Here is a 24,436-nt window from a genome sequence, read left to right as displayed (position 1 = left end):
ATATATATATATATATATATATATATATATATATATATTTATTTTATATTTATGTATTTATATTTTATAATTTTATTTTATATATTTATTTTATATTTATATTTTATATATTTATTTTATATTCACGTGTTTATATTTTATATATTTATTTTATATTTATTTCTATTTATTTATTTTCATACATATTTATTTTATATTTACGTATTTATATTTTATATATTTATTTTATATTTACATATTTATATTTAGCATGTCACCGCTTGACAATAAATCTGGTTTGACCGATTTGCCTTCCAGAAAAATTTGGTTTTAGATTTATTTCTATTTATTTATTTTCATATATATTTATTTTATATTTACGTATTTATATTTTATATTTATATTTTATATATTTATTTTATATTTACATAGTTATATTTATTTTATTATTTATTTACATTTATGTTATTTATATGTATATATATATATATACACCCGGAAAAACACTTAGCATGTCGCCGCTTGACAATAAATCCAGTTTGACCGATTTGATTTCCAGAAAAATTTGGTTTTAGATTTATTTCTATTTATTTATTTTCATATATATTTATTTTAATATTTATATAAATATATTTTTTTTTTTTCCAAATATAAATTTTTATTAATGTCCAACATGGGCTAAGACAATAAGTACAAACATATATCTTACAGTGCTTACTAACAGGCCTCATGTGATTTGCTGACATGGTGATCACATGATCCGGAGTTGCAATGATTGGGTGATAGCAGAGATGGGGGTGGGGATAGGAGCGCGCGCATGTTGGCACACCTGTGCACCCACCTGGATGTAAAGGGGCATTGAGATTCCATCTGCCAGCAGCGGGCACGGTGGGGAATGTTCCTCTGCAGATCTCTCGGCTCTTCAGAGGGATACAAACCGTTCACCACCAAGACACAAATCAGCACTAGAACTGCCTGACACTGTACTTATATTATCTCCCAGAATCCTCTGCTCATGGGTGGGGGTGGGGGGCTGGGGGGGCTTCTGCCCCACCAGCTTGTCAGGCTTTGTGCAATACCTTTGGGTCTAACATGTTTCAGGCACTGGGGGCAGGGCGAGCTTCAGGTCTGTCCCTTTGAAAGTATTTAGTTATATCGGTTCTAGAAGTGCAAAAAAAAAAATCCCTGTTGATCCCGCCAGAAATCCAGGGAGCCGATTGGCTTTCTGTGCTGCTTCTTATCTGCTACATTGTTCATGTGGAATGCCCCCCAACCCCCCATTCATATGTTGGAGCAGAGAAGAGGGGGAGGTGTTCTGTAGTCCTGTTTTAGAATGACAACGCTCACTCACTGCACTGTACCTACAAAGAAGCGTCTTTTTCACACTAGGGCAGGACTACAGAATGCTTTATTAATCCCAAAGGGAAATCGGGACTATAGAACACCTCCATCCATGTACTGGAGAACAGGAGAGGGGGAGGGTGTGTAATGGTCCTGGTCCTAGCATGACATCGCTGACCCTCCATGGATACAGTATGGTGAGGAAGCATTGTCACCCTAGGATAGGACTACAGAACACCTCCCCCTGTATTCAGGAGAGGGAGATGTTCTGTAATCTTAATCCTAAGGTGGCGATGTTGTTCCTCCATAGATACGGTACAGGGAGCAAACATTGTCACCCAGCACTATAGAACACCTCCCCCCTATGTTCTGGAGAAGAGGAGAGGGGGACGTGTTCAGTAGTCCTGCCCTACGGTGATCACATTGACCTTCCATAGATACAGTGTGGTGAGTGAGCACTGCCTCCCTAGAATAGAACTATAGAACACCTCCCCCTATATTCAGGAGAGGGGGAGGGGTGTTCTGTAGTCTTGTCCAAAGGTGATAATGCTGTTCTTCCATAGATACGGTACAGTAAGCAAACACTGTCACCCTAGGGCAGTACTATAGAACACCTTCCCCTATGTTCTGGAGAAGAGGAGAGGGGGAGGTGACCTGTAGCCCTTTCCTAGGGTGACAACGCTCGTGCGTGGAGAAGCATTGTTTTCACCTTAGGAAAGGACTATAGAACACCTTCATCTATATGCTGGAGAAGAGGAGAGGGGGGAGTGTTCAGTAGTCCTGGCCTAGGGTAACAACATGGACCTTCCATAGATAAAGTACGGCGAGTGAGTGTTGACGCCCTAGAATAGGACTATAGAACACCTCCCACTATATTCAGGAGCGAACTATAGAACGCCTTAATCTGTGTTCTGGAGAAGAGGAGAGGGGGTGTTCTGTAGTCCTGTACTAGAGTGACCACACGGACCCCCCATAGATAAAGTATGGTGAGTGTTGACATCCTAGAATAGGACTATAGAACACCTCCCCTTATATTCAGGAGTGGACTATACAACACCTTAATCTGTGTCCTGTAGAAATAAAGAGAAGAGGGAGTGTTCAGTAGTCCTGCCCTAGGGTGACAACACAGACCCACCATAGATAAAGTACGGCGAGTGAGTGGTGACACCCTAGAATAGGACTATAGAACACCTCCCACTATATTCAGGAGCGGACTATAGAACACCTTAATCTGTGCTCTGGAGAAGAGGTGAGGGGGTGTTCTGTAGTCCTATACTAGAGTGACAACATGGACCCTCCATCGATACAGTATGGTGAGTGCTGTCACCCTAGAATAGGACTATAGAACACCTCCCCCTATATTCAAGTGAGAATGAGTGTTCTGTAGTCTTGTCTTAAGGTGACAATCCTGTTTCTTCATACCTATGGTACAGTGAGCAAGCATTGAACACCCTAGGGTAGTACTACAGAACACCTCCCCCCCGTGTTCTGGAGAAGGGGAGGTGATCTGTAGTCCTCCATGTCATGACATAACATAATCCTGTTACTGGCGGGATCAATAGATGACATCGGGTGTGAGATCTGCGTCTATTTTGGGGATTTTTCCGTTGAGAACGTTCGTCCTCTCATCTGATTGAAGCCGCGTTATTTGCGTCCCGTGGCGGCGGCTCCCCTCCAGGTGTACAGAAGAAGATTTACAAATCTCACATCGAACGTTGGAGAAGAGGAGAGAAAAAGCTGCAGCTGTGCGCTATATCCGTCCTCGATCGCTCTTCAAAGGAGACCAGATGCTGGCGGGAATATTACCCCCCCCCTCGGTGCGCGGCCCTCGACTCTTCTGACACTTTTTGTAAAAATCTGTATTATTTGCTGGGAAATCACTTGGAACCCCCAAACATGATATATATATATATTTTTTTTAGCAGAGACCCCAGAGAATAAAATGGCGATTGTTGCAATTTTTTATGTCACGCCGTATTCTTTTCAAACGCAATTTTTTGTGGAAAAAATGCACTTTAATGAATTTGAATGCAAAAAAACACACAGTACACGGTATAGCCCAATTTTTTTGTACAATATAAAAGATAGAGGTTACGCCGAGTAAATAGATACCAAACATGTCACTCTTTATAATGGCGCCCGCTCGTGGAATGGCGACAAACTGCGGTACTTTAGAATCTCCAGAGGTGACGCTTTTTGTTTTACAGGTGACGAGTTTAGAGCTTCTGCGGGCGAGTGCGGAGGGGCGGGGCGCTTTACATTGTTTCTTATTCATTTTATTTTTTATTTTTACACCGTCCCTTTTCATTTCTCTTTTTTATCACTTTTCGGACACAACTGATCACAGATCAGGGTAAAGAGCCAATCAGAGCAGCTCATTATTATGTGACCAGCTGTGTCCAATCACAACTGATCACAGTGTAAACAGGATTCACCGGTTATCAGCATTCCTCCCCTCATTCTTACAGTGTGGGAGGAGAGACGGTACATCGGGGGCAGCTACACTGATCATCGGGGTCCGAAATATCAGAGCAGCCGCATCAGTGACCATCAGTCATGCCCATCAGTGTTCCATATCTGTGCCACCTCATCACTGCTCATCAGTGCTGCCTCATCAGTGCCCATCACTGCTCATCAGTGCTGCCTCATCAGTGCAGCCTCATCAGTGCCCATCAGTGCTGCCTCATCAGTGCCCATCAGTTCTGCCTCATCAGTGTCACCTTATCAATGCACATCAGTGCAGCCTCATCAGTGGCAATCAGTGCCCATCAGGACTGCCTCATCAGTGCCCATCAGTGCTGCCTCATCAGTGCCCATCAGTGCTGCCTCACCAGTGCCCACCAGTGCTGCCTATCAGTGTCACTTTATCAATGCACATCAGTGCAGCCTCATCAGTGCCCATCAGTGCCCATCAGGACTGCCTCATCAGTGCCCATCAGTGCTGCCTCATCAGTGCCCATCAGTGCTGCCTCATCAGTGCCCATCACTGCTCATCAGTGCTGCCTCATCAGTGTCCATCAGTGCAGCCTCATCAGTGCCCATCAGTGCCCATCAGGACTGCCTCATCAGTGCCCATCAGTGCTGCCTCATCAGTGCCCATCAGTGCTGCCTATCAGTGTCACTATGTCAGTGCACATCAGTGCAGCCTCATCAGTGCCCATCAGGACTGCCTCATCAGTGCCCATCAGTGCTGCCTCATCAGTGCCCATCAGTGCTGCCTCATCAGTGCCCATCAGTGCTGCCTATCAGTGACACCTTATCAGTGCCCATCACTGTCACCTCATCAGTGTCCATAAGTGCTGCCTATCAGTGCCACCCCATCAGTGCAGCCTCATCAGTGCCCATCAGTGCTGCCTCATCAGTGCCCATCAGTGACCATCAGGACTGCCTCAACAGTGCCCATCAGTGCTGCCTCATCAGTGCCCATCAGTGCTGCCTATCAGTGTCACTATGTCAGTGCACATCAGTGCAGCCTCATCAGTGCCCATCAGGACTGCCTCATCAGTGCCCATCAGTGCTGCCTCATCAGTGCCCATCAGTGCTGCCTCATCAGTGCCCATCAGTGCTGCCTATCAGTGACACCTTATCAGTGCCCATCACTGTCACCTCATCAGTGTCCATAAGTGCTGCCTATCAGTGCCACCCCATCAGTGCAGCCTCATCAGTGCCCATCAGTGCTGCCTCATCAGTGCCCATCACTACTGTCTCATTAGTGCCCATCAGTGCTACCTATCAGTGTCACCTCATCAGTGCCCATCAGTGCTGCCTCATCAGTGTCCATCAGTGCTGCCTCATCAGTGCCTCCTCATCAGTGTCCATCAGTGAAGCCTCATCAGTGCCCATCAGTGCCACCTATCAATGCCCATCAGTGTCGCCTCATCAGTGCCTGTCAGTGCTGCCTCATCAGTGTCCATCAGTGCTACCTCATCAGTGTCCATCAGTACTGCCTCATCAGTGCCTCTTCATCAGTGCCACCTCATCAGTGCCCATCAGTGCTGCCTCATCAGTGCCCATCAGTGCTGCCTCATCAGTGCCTCTTCATCAGTGCCCATCAGTGCCACCTCATCAGTGCCCATCAGTGCTGCCTCATCAGTGTCCATCAGTGCCCACCAGTGCTGCCTCATCAGTGTCCATCAGTGCTGCCTATCACTGCCACCTTATCAGTGACCATCAGTGCAGCCTCATCAGTGCCACCTCATCAGTGCCTATCAGTGCCACCTATCAGTGCCCATCATTGTTGCCCTATCAGTGCCCATCAGTGCCACCTATCAGTATCCATTAGTGAAGGAAAAAAATTACTTATTTACAAAATTTTAAAACAAACTAACAAAAACCTATTCCCCCCCCCCCCAAATTTTTGGTCTTTTTTCATTTATTTAGCAAAGAATAAAATCCCCCAGTGGTGAGTAAATACCAACAAAAGAAAGCTCTATTTGTGTGAAAAAAATGCTAAAAATGTCATATGTGTACAGTGTTACATGACCGCGTAATTGTCATTCAAAGTGTGACAGCAGTGTAAACTTGGCCATCAGCAGGACAGTTTTATTAGGGATAGAAGGTCTAACAGTTATAATGGGGAAGAATTGGCTAAATACTAGAGACTTGTGGGGGGGGGGTTTACTGCAAGAAATAGGAGACCGCAGATGACCTAGCAGTGTAAAAATGTTTTAATGATCAAGGTTGGCCAAAATTATTTAGAGACAAAGCACAATGTTTACGCTTTACTACAAGATTTAAGAGAATGCAGTTGATGTGGCAGCATAAAACTTGGCCAACAGCAGGGCCGTTTTAATGGGGATAATAGGCCTAACTGGTATATGCCTAGCTTTTACTGCCAGACCCGGCCTTTTCTGGCACTTTATGTTTACACTTTAATTCATTTTAATGCAAATTAAAAAAAACACAACATATAACTTAATTTTTTGGATAAAATATAAAATATGATGTTACGCCGAGTAAATAGATACCTAACATGTCACGCTTTAAAATTGTGCACACTCGTGGGATGGAGACAAGCTACGGTACTTAAATATCTCTATAGGCAACGCTTTCAATTTGTTTACAGGTTTCCAGTTTAGAGTTACAGAGGAGGTCTAGCACTAAAATTATTGCTCTGGCTCTAACGATCGCAGCGATACCTCACATGTGTGGTGCGAACACAGTTTACAGATGCGTGCGCAACTTATGTATGCGTTCACTTCTTTTTTTCATTATTATTATTATTTTAATTTTTATTTTATTTTTAATTTTTATTTTTACACTGTCACTTTAATGTTTTTTTCTTTTTTTGATGACTTGTAAACATCCCTTGTAATAGAAATAATAGATGACAGGTCCTCTTTGTGGAGAGATCTGCGGTCAAAAAGACCCCCAAATCTCTCCTGTACCTTTTAAAAGCAAAAGATAAAAATATATATATATATATGTGTGATCTTTTGTTTTAAAAAAAATTAAAATTGTCTACTTCTGCCCTAGACCGGAAGTGATGTCATGACCGTCACTCCGGTCCTCCAAGACCATAGAGGCGGTCACAGATGATCTAGGATGTGCATCCCAAAGCTCAAACATCTTTGTGTGTGTGGGGAAGTGTACGGTGTCAGTAGAGCAGAGGACGGTGTCAGTAGAGCAGTGGATGGTGTCAGTAGAGCAGTGGACGGTGTCAGTAGAGCAGTGGAAGGTGTCAGTAGAGCAGAGGATGGTGTCAGTAGAGCAGTGGACGGTGTCAGTAGAGCAGTGGACGGTGTCAGTAGAGCAGTGGACGGTGTCAGTAGAGCAGTGGATGGTGTCAGTAGAGCAGTGGAAGGTGTCAGTAGAGCAGAGGACGGTGTCAGTAGAGCAGTGGATGGTGTCAGTAGAGCAGTGGACGGTGTCAGTAGAGCAGTGGACAGTGTCAGTAGAGCAGTGGACGGTGTCAGTAGAGCAGTGGAAGGTGTCAGTAGAGCAGTGGACGGTGTCAGTAGAGCAGTGGACGGTGTCAGTAGAGCAGTGGACGGTGTCAGTAGAGCAGAGGACGGTGTCAGTAGAGCAGTGGATGGTGTCAGTAGAGCAGTGGACGGTGTCAGTAGAGCAGTGGACGGTGTCAGTAGAGCAGTGGACAGTGTCAGTAGAGCAGTGGACGGTGTCAGTAGAGCAGTGGAAGGTGTCAGTAGAGCAGTGGACGGTGTCAGTAGAGCAGTGGACGGTGTCAGTAGAGCAGTGGACGGTGTCAGTAGAGCAGAGGACGGTGTCAGTAGAGCAGTGGATGGTGTCAGTAGAGCAGTGGACGGTGTCAGTAGAGCAGTGGACAGTGTCAGTAGAGCAGAGGACGGTGTCAGTAGAGCAGAGGACGGTGTCAGTAGAGCAGTGGACGGTGTCAGTAGAGCAGTGGACAGTGTCAGTAGAGCAGAGGACGGTGTCAGTAGAGCAGTGGACGGTGTCAGTAGGGCAGTGGACTGTGTCAGTAGGGCAGAGGACGGTGTTGGTAGAGCAGTGGACGGTATCAATAGGGCAGTGGACGGTGTCAGTAGAGCAGTGGACAGTGTCGGTAGGGCAGAGGATGGTGTCAGTAGAGCAGAGGATGGTGTCAGTAGAGCAGAGGATGGTGTCAGTAGAGCAGTGGATGGTGTCAGTAGGGCAGAGGACGGTGTCAGTAGAGCAGAGGACGGTGTCAGTAGGGCAGTGGATGGTGTCAGTAGGGCAGTGGATGGTGTCAGTAGAGCAGAGGATGGTGTCAGTAGAGCAGAGGACGGTGTCAGTAGAGCAGTGGACGGTGTCAGTAGGGCAGTGGACGGTGTCTGTAGGGCAGTGGATGGTGTCAGTAGGGCAGTGGACGGTGTCAGTAGGGCAGTGGACGATGTCAGTAGGGCAGTGGACGGTGTCAGTAGGGCAGTGGACAATGTCAGTAGGGCAGTGGACGGTGTCAGTAGGGCAGTGGACGATGTCAGTAGGGCAGTGGACGGTGTCAGTAGGGCAGTGGATGGTGTCAGTAGAGCAGTGGACGGTGTCAGTAGAGCAGAGGATGGTGTCAGTAGAGCAGAGGATGGTGTCAGTAGAGCAGTGGACGGTGTCAGTAGGGCAGTGGACGGTGTCAGTAGAGCAGTGGATGGTGTCAGTAGGGCAGTGGACGGTGTCAGTAGGGCAGTGGATGGTGTCAGTAGAGCAGTGGACAATGTCAGTAGAGCAGAGGATGGTGTCAGTAGAGCAGTGGATGGTGTCAGTAGGGCAGTGGATGGTGTCAGTAGAGCAGTGGATGGTGTCAGTAAAGCATAGCTGTTTGCTTTTTAGGCCAAAAAGTTCAATTTTGGTCTCCTCTGACCAGATCACCTTCTTCCACATGTTTGTTGTGTCCTCCACATGGCTTCTCACAAACTGCAAACAGGACTTCTTATGACTTTCTTTCACCAATGTCTTTCTTCTTGTCACTCTTCCATAAAGGGCAGATTTGTGGAGAACACGACTAATAGTTGTCCTGTGGACAGATTCTCCCACCTGAGCTGTGGATCTCTGCAGCTCCTCCAGAGTTACCATGGACCTCTTGGCTCTTCTCTGATGAATGCTCTCCTTGCCCGGCCTGTCAGTTTAGGTGGACGGCCATGTCTTGGTAGGGTTGCAGTTGTGCCATACTCTTTCCATTTTCCGATGATGGATTGAACAGAGCTCCGTGAGATGTTCAAAGCTTGGGAGATTTTTTTTATAACCTAATCCTGCTTTATACTTCTCCACAACTTTATCCCTGACCTGTCTGGTGTGTTCCTTGGCCTTCAAGACGTTTGTTCACTGAGGTTCTCTAAGAAACCTCTGAGGGTTTCTCAGAACACGCACAGGTGGACTGTATTTACTAAATTAGGTGACTTCTGAAGGCAATTGGTTCCACTAGATCTTAGGGGTATCACAGTAAAGGGTGTGCCATACAAATGCCCCCCCACACTTTTCACATATTTATTTGTATCATTTATCATTTTCCTTCCACTTCACAATTATGAGCCACTTTGTGTTGGTCTATCACATAAAATCCCAATAAAATACATTTACGTTTTTGGTTGTAACATGACAACATGTGAAAAATTTCAAGGGGTATGAATACTTCAAGGCACTGTACTACGTGGTTTTTTTTTTTTATTTATTTTTGGTCTACACCAACGTAGTATCTCTCCGTCATTGAGACATTTTGTAGCAGTAGACAGATTTGGCCGGGTTTGAGGTTTCCAGGGGAAGAAGAATCTGGGGCAAGGTGTTGCGGATGGTTAGCCGGGGGCCGGGGTGCGCGCACAGCTCTTTCCAATCGGCGTACAGGCGAGCGTTGCCCGGACAGGATATTTCACAAGACTCGCCACCCCCGGCAGGCGTTGTGTAAGTCTAGGTTTTTTCCGTGGGTGTCGCAGCATCAAAGCGTCGAGAGAACGAGGTGCGAATCTGAGTCAGCAGAGGCCAACCTGCCGAGCGATATTACTCAAGAGTCGCTGAGAGCCCCGAGCTGACGGTAACTCTCCCTTTTATCTGCCAGTTCCTACCGGGAACACAAAAGGTCAAGCTTTCCCAACCTTTACTGCCAGGTAGTTCACCTACTGCGGGGGGCCCCGGGGGCCCCCGACTGTCCCAGCCGGCCCACGGGGCTCGTATTGAGAGATAAGGAACGGTAAATGGCAATCACATGGGTTTGCTGATAAACGCAATACATAATATGCAAATAATATGAAAATCTGTCTACCCATGGAAAACAATCCCCCGCAACAATGTTTCTATAATCTTACCGAACATTGAGGAGATGATTTACATAAAGCTGACCACAAAAAAAAAAAAAAAAAATACAAATACAGTAATATAAGGAAAAAAAAAAATAAATATATATATATATATATATATATATATATATATATATATATATATATATATATATAAATAAAAAATAAAAATGTTAAAAAATAATATTGAAAAAAATGATAAAAATAATATAATAAAAATGATAAAAATAAAAAATGCAAATGTTAAAGAATAATATAATAAAGATAAAAAAATAATATAATAAAAATGCTAAAAAATACTATAATAGAAATGCTAAAAAAATATAATAAAAACAAAAAATACAAATACAGTAATATAAGATATATATTATATATATATATATATATATATATATATATATATATATATATATATATATATATATATATATATATATATATATATATTCTTATATTACTGTATTTGTATTTTTTGCTTTTATTATATTTTTTTAATATATATATATATAAATACGGTAAATGGCAATCACATGGGTTTGCTGATAAACACAATATATAATATGCAAATAATATGAAAATCTGTCTACCCATGGAAAACAATCCCCCGCAACAATGTTTCTATAATCTTACCGAACATTGAGGAGATGATTTACATAAAGCTGACCACAAAAAAAAAAAAAAAATACAAATACAGTAATATAAGGGAAAAAAAAAAAAAATATATATATATATATATATATATATATATATATATTAAAAATAAAAATGATAAAAAGTAATATTTAAAAAAAATGTTAAAAATAATGTAATAAAAATGCTAAAAATAAAAAATGCAAATGTTAAAAAATAATATAATAAAAATAAAAAGGATAACAAAAAAAATAATAGAATAAAAATGCTAAAAAACAATCTAATAGAAACGCTAAAAAAACAATAAAAATAAAAAAATACAAATGTTAAAAAAATAATAGAATAAAAATAAAAATATTATAAAAATAATATAATAAAAATTATAAAAATAAAAAATACAAATGTTAAAAAAAAACATAATAAAAATAAAAAAGATAAAAATAATATAATAAAAATAAAAATGATAAAAAAAATAATATAATAGAAATGCTAAAACCGTATTAAAATATTTTAAGTTCAACATGTATGATGACGTGTCTTGTTGTGTTTTGTTCTGTTTGTTTGTTTATTAAGAAATTTAATAAAAAGATTTATTAAAAAAAAAAAAAAAAAAGGAAATGCTAAACAAATTCATAAAAATAAAAAATTCAATTGTTAAAAAATAAATATAATTTTAAAAAATGATAAAAATAATATAATAAAAATTTTTAAAAATGATAAAAATAATATAATAAAAAAAATGCAAATGTTAAAAAAAATGATATAATAAAAATCTCTGAGCCGGCATTTCAGTCCAGGAAGTAGAAAAATCTTTACAAAGGAAAAGTCTTATAGAAATCTATGTACACAAAGCTGGAGCTCCCCTTTATGTTACCAAATACTATATAGATCTTATTTTTGTTTGCTGTAAATTGCCCCCCCCCATCCCCGCAGCAGGTGCTGAAATTTAACTGTTTGACACCTTTTATGTGCGCGATCGATTCTCCGCACTGATAACATCCCCCCCACAACAAAGAGGCAGGTGACACATGTACAGGGGGGACCCCAACCCCCGGGAGCACTGGGGGTGTCACCACACAGACAGTCCCCCCCCCCTCCTGACAGATCCATATTGATACAGTGCCTTGAAAAAGTATTCATACCCTTTCAAATTCTCCACATTTAGTCATGTTACAACCAAAAACGTAAATGTATTTTATTGGGATTTTATGTGATAAACCAACACAAAGTGGCTCATAATTGTGAAGTGGAAGGAAAATGATAAATGATACAAATAAATATGTGAAAAGTGTGGGGGGGCATTTGTATTCAACCCCCTTTACTCTGATACCTCTAACTAAGATCTAGTGGAACCAATTGCCTTCAGAAGTTACCTAATTAGTAAATAGAGTCCACCTGTGTGTAATGTTATCTCAGTAATCTCAGTATAAATTCAGCTGTTCTGTGAAGCCCCCAGAGGTTTGTTAGAGAACCTTAGTGAACAAACAGCATCATGAAGGCCAAGGAACACACCAGACAGGTCAGGGATAAAGTTGTGGAGAAGTATAAAGCAGGGTTAGGTTATAATAAAATCTCCCAAGCTTTGAACATCTCACGGAGCTCTGTTCAATCCATCATCTGAAAAGGGAAAGAGTATGGCACAACTGCAAACCTACCAAGACATGGCCATCCACCTAAACTGACCGGCCAGGCAAGGAGAGCATTCATCAGAGAAGAGAGGTCCATGGTAACTCTGGAGGAGCTGCAGAGATCCACAGCTCAGGTGGGAGAATCTGTCCACAGGACAACTATTAGTCGTGTTCTCCACAAATCTGACCTTTTATAGAAGAGTGACAAGAAGAAAGACATTGGAGAAAGAAAGTCATAAGAAGTCCTGTTTGTAGTTTGTGAGAAGCCATGTGGAGGACACAGCAAACATGTGGAAGAAGGTGATCTGGTCAGATGAGACCAAAATTCAACTTTTTGGCCTAAAAGCAAAACGCTATGTGTGGGGAAAACTAACACTGCACATCACCCTGAACACACCATCCCCACCGTGAAACATGGTGGTGGCAGCATCATGTGGTGGGGATGATTTTCTTCAGCAGGGACAGGGAAGCTGGTCAGAGATGATGGGAAGATGGATGGAGACAAATACAGGACAATCTTAGAAGAAAACCTATTAGAGTCTACAAAAGACTTGAGACTGGGGTGGAGGTTCACCTTCCAGCAGGACAACGACCCGAAACATCCAGCCAGAGCTACAATGGAATGGTTTACATCAAAGCATATTCATGTGTTAGAATGGCCCAGTCACAGTCCAGACCTAAATCACATTGAGAATCTGTGGCAAGACTTGAAAATTGCTGATCACAGACGCTCTCCATCCAATCTGACAGAGCTTGAGATATTTTACAAAGAAGAATGGGCAGAAATGTCCCTCTCTAGATGTGCAAAGCTGGTAGAGAAATCCCCAAAAAGACTTGTAGAGAAAAGGGGTTCTACAAAGTATTGACTCCGGGGGGCGCCATACAAATGCCCCCCCCCCCCCCACACTTTTCACATATTTATTTGTATCATTTATCATTTTCCTTCCACTTCACAATTATGTGCCACTTTGTGTTGGTCTATCACATAAAATCCCAATAAAATACATTTACGTTTTCGGTTGTAACATGAGAAAATGTGGAAAATTTCAAGGGGTATGAATATTTTTTCAAGGCACTGTATACTGCAGATTATTCCATCACTGACCCCTCTAGAGATCTGCAGAGCGTTGTTCCGTTCCGTCCCATTTAACATCATATATATATATATATATATATATATATATATATATATATATATATATACAGTATATATATATATATATATATATATATATATATACACATTTCGGATCTGTTAGACTGGATGTGAGTAATTGTTACTTTTTGTTTCATACTGTGTGTGTTCCGGGTTCTGTTGTCGGTTTTCTCCCCAATAACACAGAATGGAAAGTGAAATCACTTTCTTACAAAGTAAACAAAATAAACCAGAGAAGTCTTTGTTCTCCAGGGACGGCACACGTAGAACACCAGCCGGGGATCATGCACAGAGCTATGTCTCAGCCAATCAGAGGGATGTGACCACACAGACCATAAAATGCAGGCTGTGGTCACCCTGCAGGACACACTTCAAAATCATCAGCTTCCTGAAGACATGGGGAAGCTCATGGTGTGCTTGGAGATACAGGGCAAACAGGGTTGCAACTGGAGACAGAGACATGAAGCACAGGAGACAGAGACATGAAGCACAGGGGGGCGCACTTGGAGACATACGGTGCACAGGGACATACTTGGAGATATAGGGTGCACAGGGACATATTTGGAGACATAGGGTGCACAGGGGCATACTTGGAGATATAGGGTGCACAGGGACATACTTGGAGATATAGGGTGCACAGGGACATACTTGGAGACATAGGGTGCACAGGGGCATACTTGGAGATATAGGGTGCACAGGGACATACTTGGAGATATAGGGTGCACAGGGGCATACTTGGAGATATAGGGTGCACAGGGACATACTTGGAGATATAGGGTACACAGGGACATACTTGGAGATATAGGGTGCACAGGGACATACTTGGAGACATAGGGTGCACAGAAGCATACTTGGAGATATAGGGTGCACAGGGACATACTTGGAGATATAGGGTGCACAGGGACATACTTGGAGATATAGGGTGCACAGGGACATACTTGGAGATATAGGGTACCCAGGGAAATACTTGGAGACATAGGATGCACAGGGACATACTTGGGGATATAGGGTGCACAGGGGCATACTTGGAGATATAGGGTGCACAGGGACATACTTGGAGATATAGGGTGCACAGGGACATACTTGGAGATATAGGGTGCACAGGGACATACTTGGAGACATAGGGTGCACAGGGACAGACTTGGAGACATAGGGTGCACAGGGACATACTTGGAGACATAGGGTGCACAGGGGCATACTTGGAGACATATGGTAAACAGGGGCATACTTGGAGACATATGGTGAACAGGGGCATACTTGGAGACATAGGGTGTATAGGGGCATACTTGGAGATTTAGGGTGTACAGGGGCATACTTGGAGATATAGGGTGCAGAGGGGCACACTTGGAGATATAGGGTGCACAGGGACATACTTGGAGACATAGGGTGAACAGGGGCGCACTTTAAGATATAGGGTGCACAGGGGCATACTTGGAGATATAAGGTGCACAGGGGCGTACTTGGAGATTTAGGGTGCACAGGAGTGTACTTGGAGATATATGGTGCACAGGGGCGTATTTGGAGGTATAAGGTGCACAGGGGCGTACTTGGAGATATAGGATGTATATATACCCCCCTTAGACATCATATAATTATTACTATAAATATTAACCATAAGTCCGATACTTCGATTGTACATGACCCCCATCGTCTTCCCAAATGGTCTCCAACCTTTTTTAACCCTTTTGGTGGTGACACTATGGGCAAGCGGGCAACCTTCTCCACATTCTTTGGTCAACAAAATAGAATAATACATATATACAATTTTCTCCAGAAATTAAAAAAAAAAAATATATATATATACATATATATATATATATATATATATATATATATATATATATATATATATATATAATTATTTATTACTCCTCACCCCCCCCCCCCCCCCGATCTAGCTCTTTTCAATATGGGTATGGAAACTGCCCTGTCATATTACGGAACAACAGTCACCCAAGTTCTGTTGGTGGCCACACAGGCCAATGCCAGAATATGGGTGAAATGCCAACACCCCCAATGCTACCGAGGTCCTTGGCAATGTGAACCTACATAACTTTTGTCTAGAAAAGATAAAGAATGCGTCCTTCCACCGATGCATGGTAGTGATGGACCTCCAGGCCCACAAGCCATGTCACATTCTATGGATGATCGTTCTGAAATCTCCAATTGGTCCTCCAGCCGTGGATTCCGTTGGTTGTGTTCCTCCTTTGAAATCTGCTCCTTAATAAGCCGCTACTATGTATTTTATTGCTACTTTTTATACTCTACTCTCTACTCTGGATCATATCAACTCAACATGAACAAAGATTTATATCTCTCTCGTACTTTAGTCTCAGTGCCACGTCATCTCATAACACTGATGCATTATTTCTAATGTGCCGGGCCCTCTGATTCCTCCTGTATTCTAACTGTACTGTCTGCCCTCATGTTGTAAAGTGCTGAGCAAACTGTTGGCTCCATATAAATCCTGTATAATAATATTAATACTTAATGATATTTTGCATACTATGTACGTGTTAATGGCGCAATGTTATAACTCCGCCTTTTATTAACATTGTATTTTATTGTTGTTTTTTTCATACTTTATATTATATCAACTCAACATGAACAAAGATATAGATCTCTCGTGTACCTTCATCTAAAGTGCCACGTCATCTCATCACGCCGATGTATTCTTTGTGTTTTTCATACTACTGTGTACCTGTCAACGGCGTGATCTTATAAAGTTACGCCCCCATTGAATGTACCGACTACGACCCTGTTTTTATCTGATTACTTCAAAAAAACTTTAGTAAAGAAGTATTGAGACCCAAAGGTTACGTGACTCATATGTTGAGCCGGTGTTCACTGAAAACCTGATTATTTCAGGTGATAATTTTCAGAGAATGGCATAACCCAGAATTACATTAACCTCCATCAGAAACATGGAGAGGTGGGAAGTTTTGATGCTGCTAGTCTGATTATTGTTATTCTATTTTTAATGTTCTCAAAATGTAATGAAATATTTTTAAAAAATTATAAGAAAAAAAAAAAAAAACTGCAGATTATTCCATCACTGACCCCTCTAGAGATCTGCAGAGCGTTGTTCCGTTCCGTCCCATTGAACATCATATATATATATATATATATATATATATATATATATATATATATATATATATATATATATATATATATATATGTATATATATATATATATATATATATATATATATATATATATATACATATATATATATATATATATATATTTTTTTTTTTTCCTCCTTTGAAACCATATAATAATTACTAGAAATATTAATTAGAATAACAATAATATATTATAATAATAGCATTAAAAATAAAATAATAATAGCTATATATATATATATATATATATATATATATTTTTTTTTTTTCCTTTGAAATCATATAATAATTACTATAAATATTAATTAGAATAACAATAATATATATTATAATAATAGCATTAAAAGTGAAATAATATATATATATATATATATATATATATATATATATATATATAATTTTACTTTATAATATATAACCCTTTCGTGACTAAGCCTATTTTTGAAATTTGGTGTTTACAAGTTAAAATCCGTATTTTTTGATAGAAAATTACTTAGAGCCCCCAAACATTATATATATATATATTTTTTAAGCAGAGAATCTAGAGAATAAAATAGAGATTGTTGCAATATTTTATATCACACGGTATTTGTGCAGCGGTGTTTTAAACGCAAATTTTTGGGAAAAGGGACATTTTCATGAATTAAAAAAAAAACAAACAGTAAAGTTGCCCCATTTTTTTTGTAAAATGTGAAAGATGATGTTACGCTGAGTAAATAGATACCAAACACGACACCCTTTATAATTGCACACATTCGTGGAATGGCGACAAACTACGGTACATAAGAATTTCCATAGGCGACGCTTTAAATATTTTTACGGTTTCCAGGTTAGAGTTACAGAGGAGGTCTAGTTCTAGAATTATTGCTCTCGCTCTGACGATCGCGGCGATACCTCATATGTGTGATTTGAACACCGTTTACATATGCGGGCGTGACTTCCGTATGCGTTTTCTTTGCTGCGCGAGCTCATGGGGACAGGGGCACTTTAAAAAAAAATGTTTATTTATTTTTATATTTATAAATTTTGTTTAAAAAAAAAAAATTTGATGACTTTTATTGCTGTCACAAGGAATGTAAACATCCCTTGTGACAGTAATAGGTGGTGACAGGTACTCTTTATGTAGGGATCGGGGGTCTAAAAGATCCCCGATCCCTCCTTTGCACTTCAAAGTATTCAGATCGCCGAAAACGGTGATTCTGAATACCGTGTATTTTTTTTAAAACCGGCGCCATTGGCCGCCGAGTAAACGGGAGGTGACGTCATGACCAATCGGCCGGAGGTGGCCGATTGGTCATCGGGCCTCCTGATGGAACGGGAGGCCCGGTAAGAGCGGCGGGAGGCGGCGGGATATATATATATATATATTATATATATTATAATAACAGAATAACAATAATATATGTTATAATAATAGCATTAAAAGTAAAATTATATATGTACATATAATTTCTATGGAAAATTTTCTATATTTATTGTTATTTTTAATGCCCTTTTATATATATATATATATATATATATATATATATATGATATATATATAGATAGATAGATAGATAGATAGATAGATAGATAGATAGATAGATAGATAGATAGATAGATAGATAGATAGATAGATATTGAAATATATATATAAAAATATATATAAAAGGGCATTAAAAATAACAATAAATATAGAAAATCTTCCATATAAATTATATATATATATATATATATATATATATATCTATATATAAAAGGATATATATATATATATGTATATATATCCTTTTATACACACTTAAACAGCTGTGAGTGTTCATCCAAAAGACAAGTTCAGCAATCCAGCCTGTGAAACATTCATTCTAAAAGCAAATAAGCATCTAAATACCAATAACACACTGGAAAGGTATACAACAGAGATACAGAAAAACACCCTAATCCAAAAAAAAAAAAAATAAAAAAAAAAATAAAACAACCTAATCAGAAGGTAGTATATCTGTAAACAAGGTTTCAAGCCTTTTAGATTACTAAAATGAAAAAATGAAAAAAAAAATACACTTTGCATTTAAAAATAAAGATAACAGATTGCAGATTTGATAAATTGTTACTAAAGGCACGTCTTCAAATTATTATTATTCAGTGTTTTTTTTTTTTTCTACGTGATCTCAATGTTTTCATGTCAGGTGTTGAGGTTGGAAACATTTTTGGATGAGTAAAAAAAGATTCTTCTCTTACCTCCTTTACATTGGCCTTTCTCAGCCCTCACACCCTGTACATGGCTTTGTTTTTTTAGGTATTTTAGTAACAAACCAGCAAATCAGTTTTTGTTTTATACGTGTAAGAAAATAATAATGATAATAATAATAATAGGGATATTTAGGTTTTCTAAGAGGCACAAAATGGATTTGACAGCAACTTTTTTGAAAATAAAATGAAGCTGGCAATTGTTGTTTTTTGTTGTCTTTTTTTAAAATTGTTTATAGATTTTAAAGATAAACTCTATGGTCGTTTTGTCTGTTATAAAAAGCTTTATATTTTGACTCTTGGAATTGTTTACTATGCTTTGTTTTACACAAGCTGCAAACAATGACTTTATTGGAGGATTTAATTAAAAAAATGTATTTTAAAATGACAATGTTTCCTTTAGACATTAAATACAATTTTAGACTCGATGGGACATTTGGTCTTTTTTTTTTTTCCGCCGTTCTTTTTCCGTGTCTCTTGTTCGGAAGCTTACCAGCATACAGTATATCCAACCCCAGTGTTTAAGGACAAGTGAGTAAAAAAAATTAAAAATAAATAAAAAATAAAAAAAAAATTCAGCTGTGAATTGTTAAATAAATAATTTTCGCTAAAATGCAACTGTGTTTCAGTTCAAACGTCCAATCACGTGCGAGGGACGTTGCTTTTTTTCTTTTTTTTTTAAGCTGCCCAGGCTGTGATTGGTTGCTGGAAGAAAGCACAAGAGGGGAAATTACATCTGAATCAAGTCTTCCCCCCAATTCTAGAGAAATCTCAGCTATCACCACGTTGTCGTAAAAAAAAAACAAAAAAAAACAAACAAAGCCCTATGGAATGGATACAAAGGCAACCCTGTATTCATTTCAATGACCCAATCATGTCCAATTTAAAAAAAAAATTCTTAGACAGGATTGGGTGTTCAAAGTCAACAAAAATTTACCAAACCTAATTTTGTAAAAATGTTTTTATTTTTATTTCTCTTAGACAGGATTGGGTGTTCAAAGTCAACATAATTTACCAAACTTAATTTTGTAAAAATTAAATATTTTTTTTAATTCTTTAGTAAATCAACCCAACCACTTTATAGGCCAATGGGATTATTGATTTATGATAGCCACTTGACCTTCGGAAAGGTTTCCCCCTTCATGACCAGACCATTTTTTTTGCTATGCTGCGCTGCGGTGCTTTAACTGATAATTGCGCGGTCATGCAACACTGTACCCAAAAAAAAAAAAAAATTATATCATTTTTTTCACACAAATAGAGCTTTCTTTTGGTGGTATTTGATCGCCACTGGGTTTCTTTTATTGTTTATTATATAAATCAATATTATTATTTTTATTATATAAATGAAAAAATACCAAAAAATAAAAAAAATGTACTTTCTGCTATAAAACATATCTAATTAAAAAAAAAATCAAATTTCTTTATAAATGTATTCTGTCTTTAATAAAAAAAAATATATATTACTTTATATTGAATTTAAAGTTTGTTTGTTTTTTCTTACATATATACAAACAAAGCACATCACAAATACCTATACGGAACAAAACAAAACAAACAAAAAATAAAAAATAAATAAATAATCATAAAAAAAAAATTATATAAGTGTATATTGATTGGTTTGTGTGAAAGTTAACTACTTGACCTCTGGAAGGTTTTACCCCCCCCCCTTCATGACCAGGCCATTCAGCACTGCTCTACTTTAACCGGTAATTGCGCGGTCATACAACGCTGTACCCAAATTCGATTTATATAATTGCTGCTGCTTTTACCAACAGATCCCTTTGTTTCTTTTCCCTGTTTTGCAGGGATGAGAAACAGAGAGATCGTTCTCTCTCTGTACAGAGCCCTGTGTTGATTGTCAAAACAGAGCTCCGGGCTGTGACTGGACAACAGCCGATCAGCAGGTCCCAGCCGTGAATTATTGGGCTGTGACCTGCTGACAAACTCCGCTGCGTACAATCACATAAAAAAGACGAATCTTCACCCCCAGCAAGAAATCTGAATAGTTCTCTAAGGATATAGAGCCCTGGTGCCCAACCTGCAGCCCAAGGGCCACATGTGGCCCCTTTGGTATAGGATGTGTGGCCCTCAGACCTCAGCGGTCTATAGTGGGAATGTTGAATTGCATTGACCTCTACCAGCCTCGTGTAACATGTTCCCGATATGGTCTCCTGCAGCCGGTCCCGGGACAGGTTCTTCTAGGATGCAGAACTGCGCTCCCTGTGTCCATTCTTTGACCCCTGGCTCCGCTGTGCCCAGGGCAGCTGCCCCTCTTGCCCCCCCCCCGTCCCGGCCCTGTCTGCAGCATATCCCCAGCCTTTCGCTGTTGTTGAACTACAAGTCCCATGAGGCATTGCAAGGCCTACAGGTAAAAGGATGACCCCCAAAGGTGGAGGCATGATGGAACTTGTGGTTCTGACCCTCATTTCCTCTATTAGTCTGACAGTTCTCTCCAGCATAACATATATTGAACATTATGTGTGGCCCTTTGGTAATGTTAGGGGCCACATTCGAGGCCCTCTTTGACAAACACTGATATAGGGAGCCTTGAAGTGATACTTTCTATTGGATAACTAAGACCACCCAATCTTTCCGGATCCACCAGATCCCACGGGCCTTTTACATTTCATTATAGAAGTTGTACAATGCCGGAGGAAAACTCCCGGAAGGTCCCATCTTTAAACATTTAGGATTCCTTAGTGGATCCTAAAGGGATTGCCTTCAACCCCCAAACTTCTGCTACCAGCTGATGGCTGACAGGTGGAGGACTCCAAACTGCCGATTGAAGGGGGACTCCACACTGCTCTTTGGATGACCTCACTGCTCATGGGATGACCACACTGCTCATGGGATGACCACACTGCTCATAGGATGAAGAACTGGACAGACATCAGAAGAAGACCAGAAACTCTTGTTACAACGTTTCTTCTTATTCCTTCGTCTTGTTATAGGCAGAGCTGAATTCGGTTTATGATCTTATCTGTGTTATATGACCTCAACCCCCCCCCGCTGAACGTTCCTCCACCTTTCATCTCCCCATCACATCTCTCACAACGTTCGATGTGTCTTTACTAAAAACACGACTTCTCTACGTGTCTGCCGAAATCCCCCTTTCACCTGTACCGTAGTGGGGGCCGTCTGATACTCCCCTCTACACGTCTGCCAAAACCACTACCGAAATCCCCCTTCTACCTGCACCATACCCCCCCATCCCGGGGGAGGGGGGCTTCCAATCCCGTGTCTGGGGTAGTAGAGGAGTGACTGGGGGGGGAGGGGAGGCCTGTTACTAATCTGCAAAAAGATTCAATCGATTTATAAATACTGAGAAGATACAAAGAGTGCGAAATATAACAAAAAGGAAACCGGAAATACAAAGTTATCAGAGGAGCCAACAGCAGGAGATCGATTTACAGTAAGACTACATTTCACCTTCATTACTTTTTTGTTCATTTTTTTAATTTTTATAAATAAATGTGGAATGAATTCTGTGGTTTCCAATCATTCCGTAAAGTGAAAATTCCAAATGTTTCCTGTGATCTCCATTATTAGCGACGAGGTGTCCCCCCTCCCCCCCACATAACAATCACACTTTACTATTGTCTATAGAAGTTCTATCTATTATCTATATCTATCTATCTATCTATCTATCTATCTATCTATCTATCTATCTATCTATCTATCTATCTGTAAATATATTATCTTTTTTCATTATTTTTTTTTCTTTCTTTCCTTTTCTATCTTCCTTTCCTTCTTTTTGTGTTTATTTCTTTCTTTTTTTCTCTCTCTCTCTCTTTCTTTTTCTTTCTTTCTTTCTTTCTTTCTATCTTTCTTTTTGTCTTTCTTTCTTTTCTACTCCCCCCCCTCTCTATCTGTTTGCTATCTTCTTCATTCCTTTCTTCCTTCATCTTTGCTCTTTCTTTCTTTTTTTCTTTCTTTCCTTCATTCTTTCTCTCTCTCTATCTGTTTGTTATCTATCTTCTTCCTTCCTTCTTCTCTTTCTTTCTCCCTCTCTCTCCTATCGTCTTCATTTCTTCCCTCCATCCTTTTTCTCTTTTCCTTTCTCTTTCTTTTTTTACTTTTCTTTCTTTCTTTCTTTCTTTCTCTCTTTCTTTCTTTCTCTCTTTCTTTCTTTCTTTCTTTCTTTCTTTCTTTCTTTCTTTCTTTCTTTCTTTCTTTCTTTCTTTCTTTCTTTCTTTCTCCCCCCCTCCCTCTCTCAATATCTGTTTGCTATCTATCTTCTTCCTTCCTTTTCTCTTTCTTTCTCTCTCTCCTATCTTCTTTCTTTCTCGCTTCTCTCTTGCCTTTTCTCTTTTCTTTTCTTTTCTTCTCTCTCTCTATTTGCTATCTAACCTTTTCTTTTTTTCTTTCTCTCTCTTTCTCTCTCTATCTTCTTCCTTCCTTCCTTTTTCTCCTTATTTTTTTCTTTCTTTCTCTCACTATCTTTTTACTATCTGTCTTCTTTCTTTCCTTTTCTTTTTTCTTGTCATTTCTTTTTCTCTCTCTCTCTCTCACACTATCTTTCTGTTTCCTATCTAACTTCCTTCTTTCTCTATCTATCTATCTATCTATCTATCTATCTATCTATCTATCTATCTATCTATCTATCTATCTATCTCTCCTCCAAGAACCCCCCCCCCGGGATTCTCATTCTGATAGAAATGTGTGCGTTGTCACCGGTGATGTCGATCGGGGTGACAGATAAGAATAGAAGTGATGTGGTGATAGAATAGCATTGTATAGTGAGGGCCACTTACCTCTCATGGCTTGGCTTGCTGTGCTGGTGGCCCTGAACCCCCCCGGTGTGTCCAAGCTGACATGTGGGTCCCGGGTGACAGGTGATATTCTGCGCTGCCACCGGCCCAGCAGCCAATGGGGTTCAGGGGGGGGGGCTGGGTTTCCTCACCACAAACTACCAATGACTAAACACATTTTAAACTTCGGAGGTTGTCTACCTATGGGGAGATGTGGGGCCCCCTACAGGTGAGCGTGGGAAGTGAGACATGACAGGTCCTCACAGCTGTGTGCCGAGTCTCATCACCTCCCGTATAATCAGATGAAACAAAACAATGATAAGAAGTGTGGCGGGAGCCGAGAGCGGGCACGATGCACAGCTGCACATAATATATATATATACTGTATATATCACACACAGCGATGACATCTGCTGATACTTTTTTGTTTTCTGACCTTTTAAATGTCAAACTTTCCCCTCATGTTCCGGGCTGCAGATCTACAAATCTACAAATCTGAGTGTCATTGATTGGTGGAGATAAAGAGGACCCGTCTATAGTCCCCGACACGTCCCAATACACAGCAACAGGATCATTGTTCAGGAAAGCTCCACCCCTTTATCATTAAACAGCTGCCCCTTAGCTCCAATCAGTGACTTTACCTAGACTAGTATGATGTCATCAGTCTGCTGCAGGCAGGAGAAGGCATTTCCTCAGTCTCCCCTCCCCCAGTGATCAGACTGTACATCATAACTTTGTAGAAGGAGGAGGAGGCATTTCCTCAGTCTCCCCTCCCCCAGTGATCAGACTGTACATTGTAACTTTGTAGAAGGAGGAGGAGTCATTTCCTCAGTCTCCCCTCCCCCAGTGATCAGACTGTACATCGTAACTTTG

The 24,436-nt window shown here is 40.1% G+C and overlaps 1 protein-coding gene across 1 annotated transcript in view; it reads right to left on the bottom strand.

Moving 5' to 3' along the window:
- The window catches only part of LOC141116781 (nuclear receptor ROR-gamma-like), a 42,297-nt gene extending 18,458 nt beyond the window's left edge, over positions 1-23,839 (bottom strand). Inside the window, exon 1 of the mRNA XM_073609211.1 lies at positions 23,567-23,839. Coding sequence (XP_073465312.1) covers positions 23,567-23,573 — 7 coding nt within the window. The 5' untranslated portion in view covers positions 23,574-23,839. The remainder of the gene's footprint in view (positions 1-23,566) is intronic.
- Positions 23,840-24,436: the final 597 nt, after the last annotated feature.

This window comes from Aquarana catesbeiana, linkage group LG13 (assembly GCF_042186555.1).
Source record: "Aquarana catesbeiana isolate 2022-GZ linkage group LG13, ASM4218655v1, whole genome shotgun sequence".
Classification (NCBI taxonomy): domain Eukaryota; kingdom Metazoa; phylum Chordata; class Amphibia; order Anura; family Ranidae; genus Aquarana; species Aquarana catesbeiana.
This window is presented reverse-complemented; position numbering and strand designations above follow the sequence as displayed.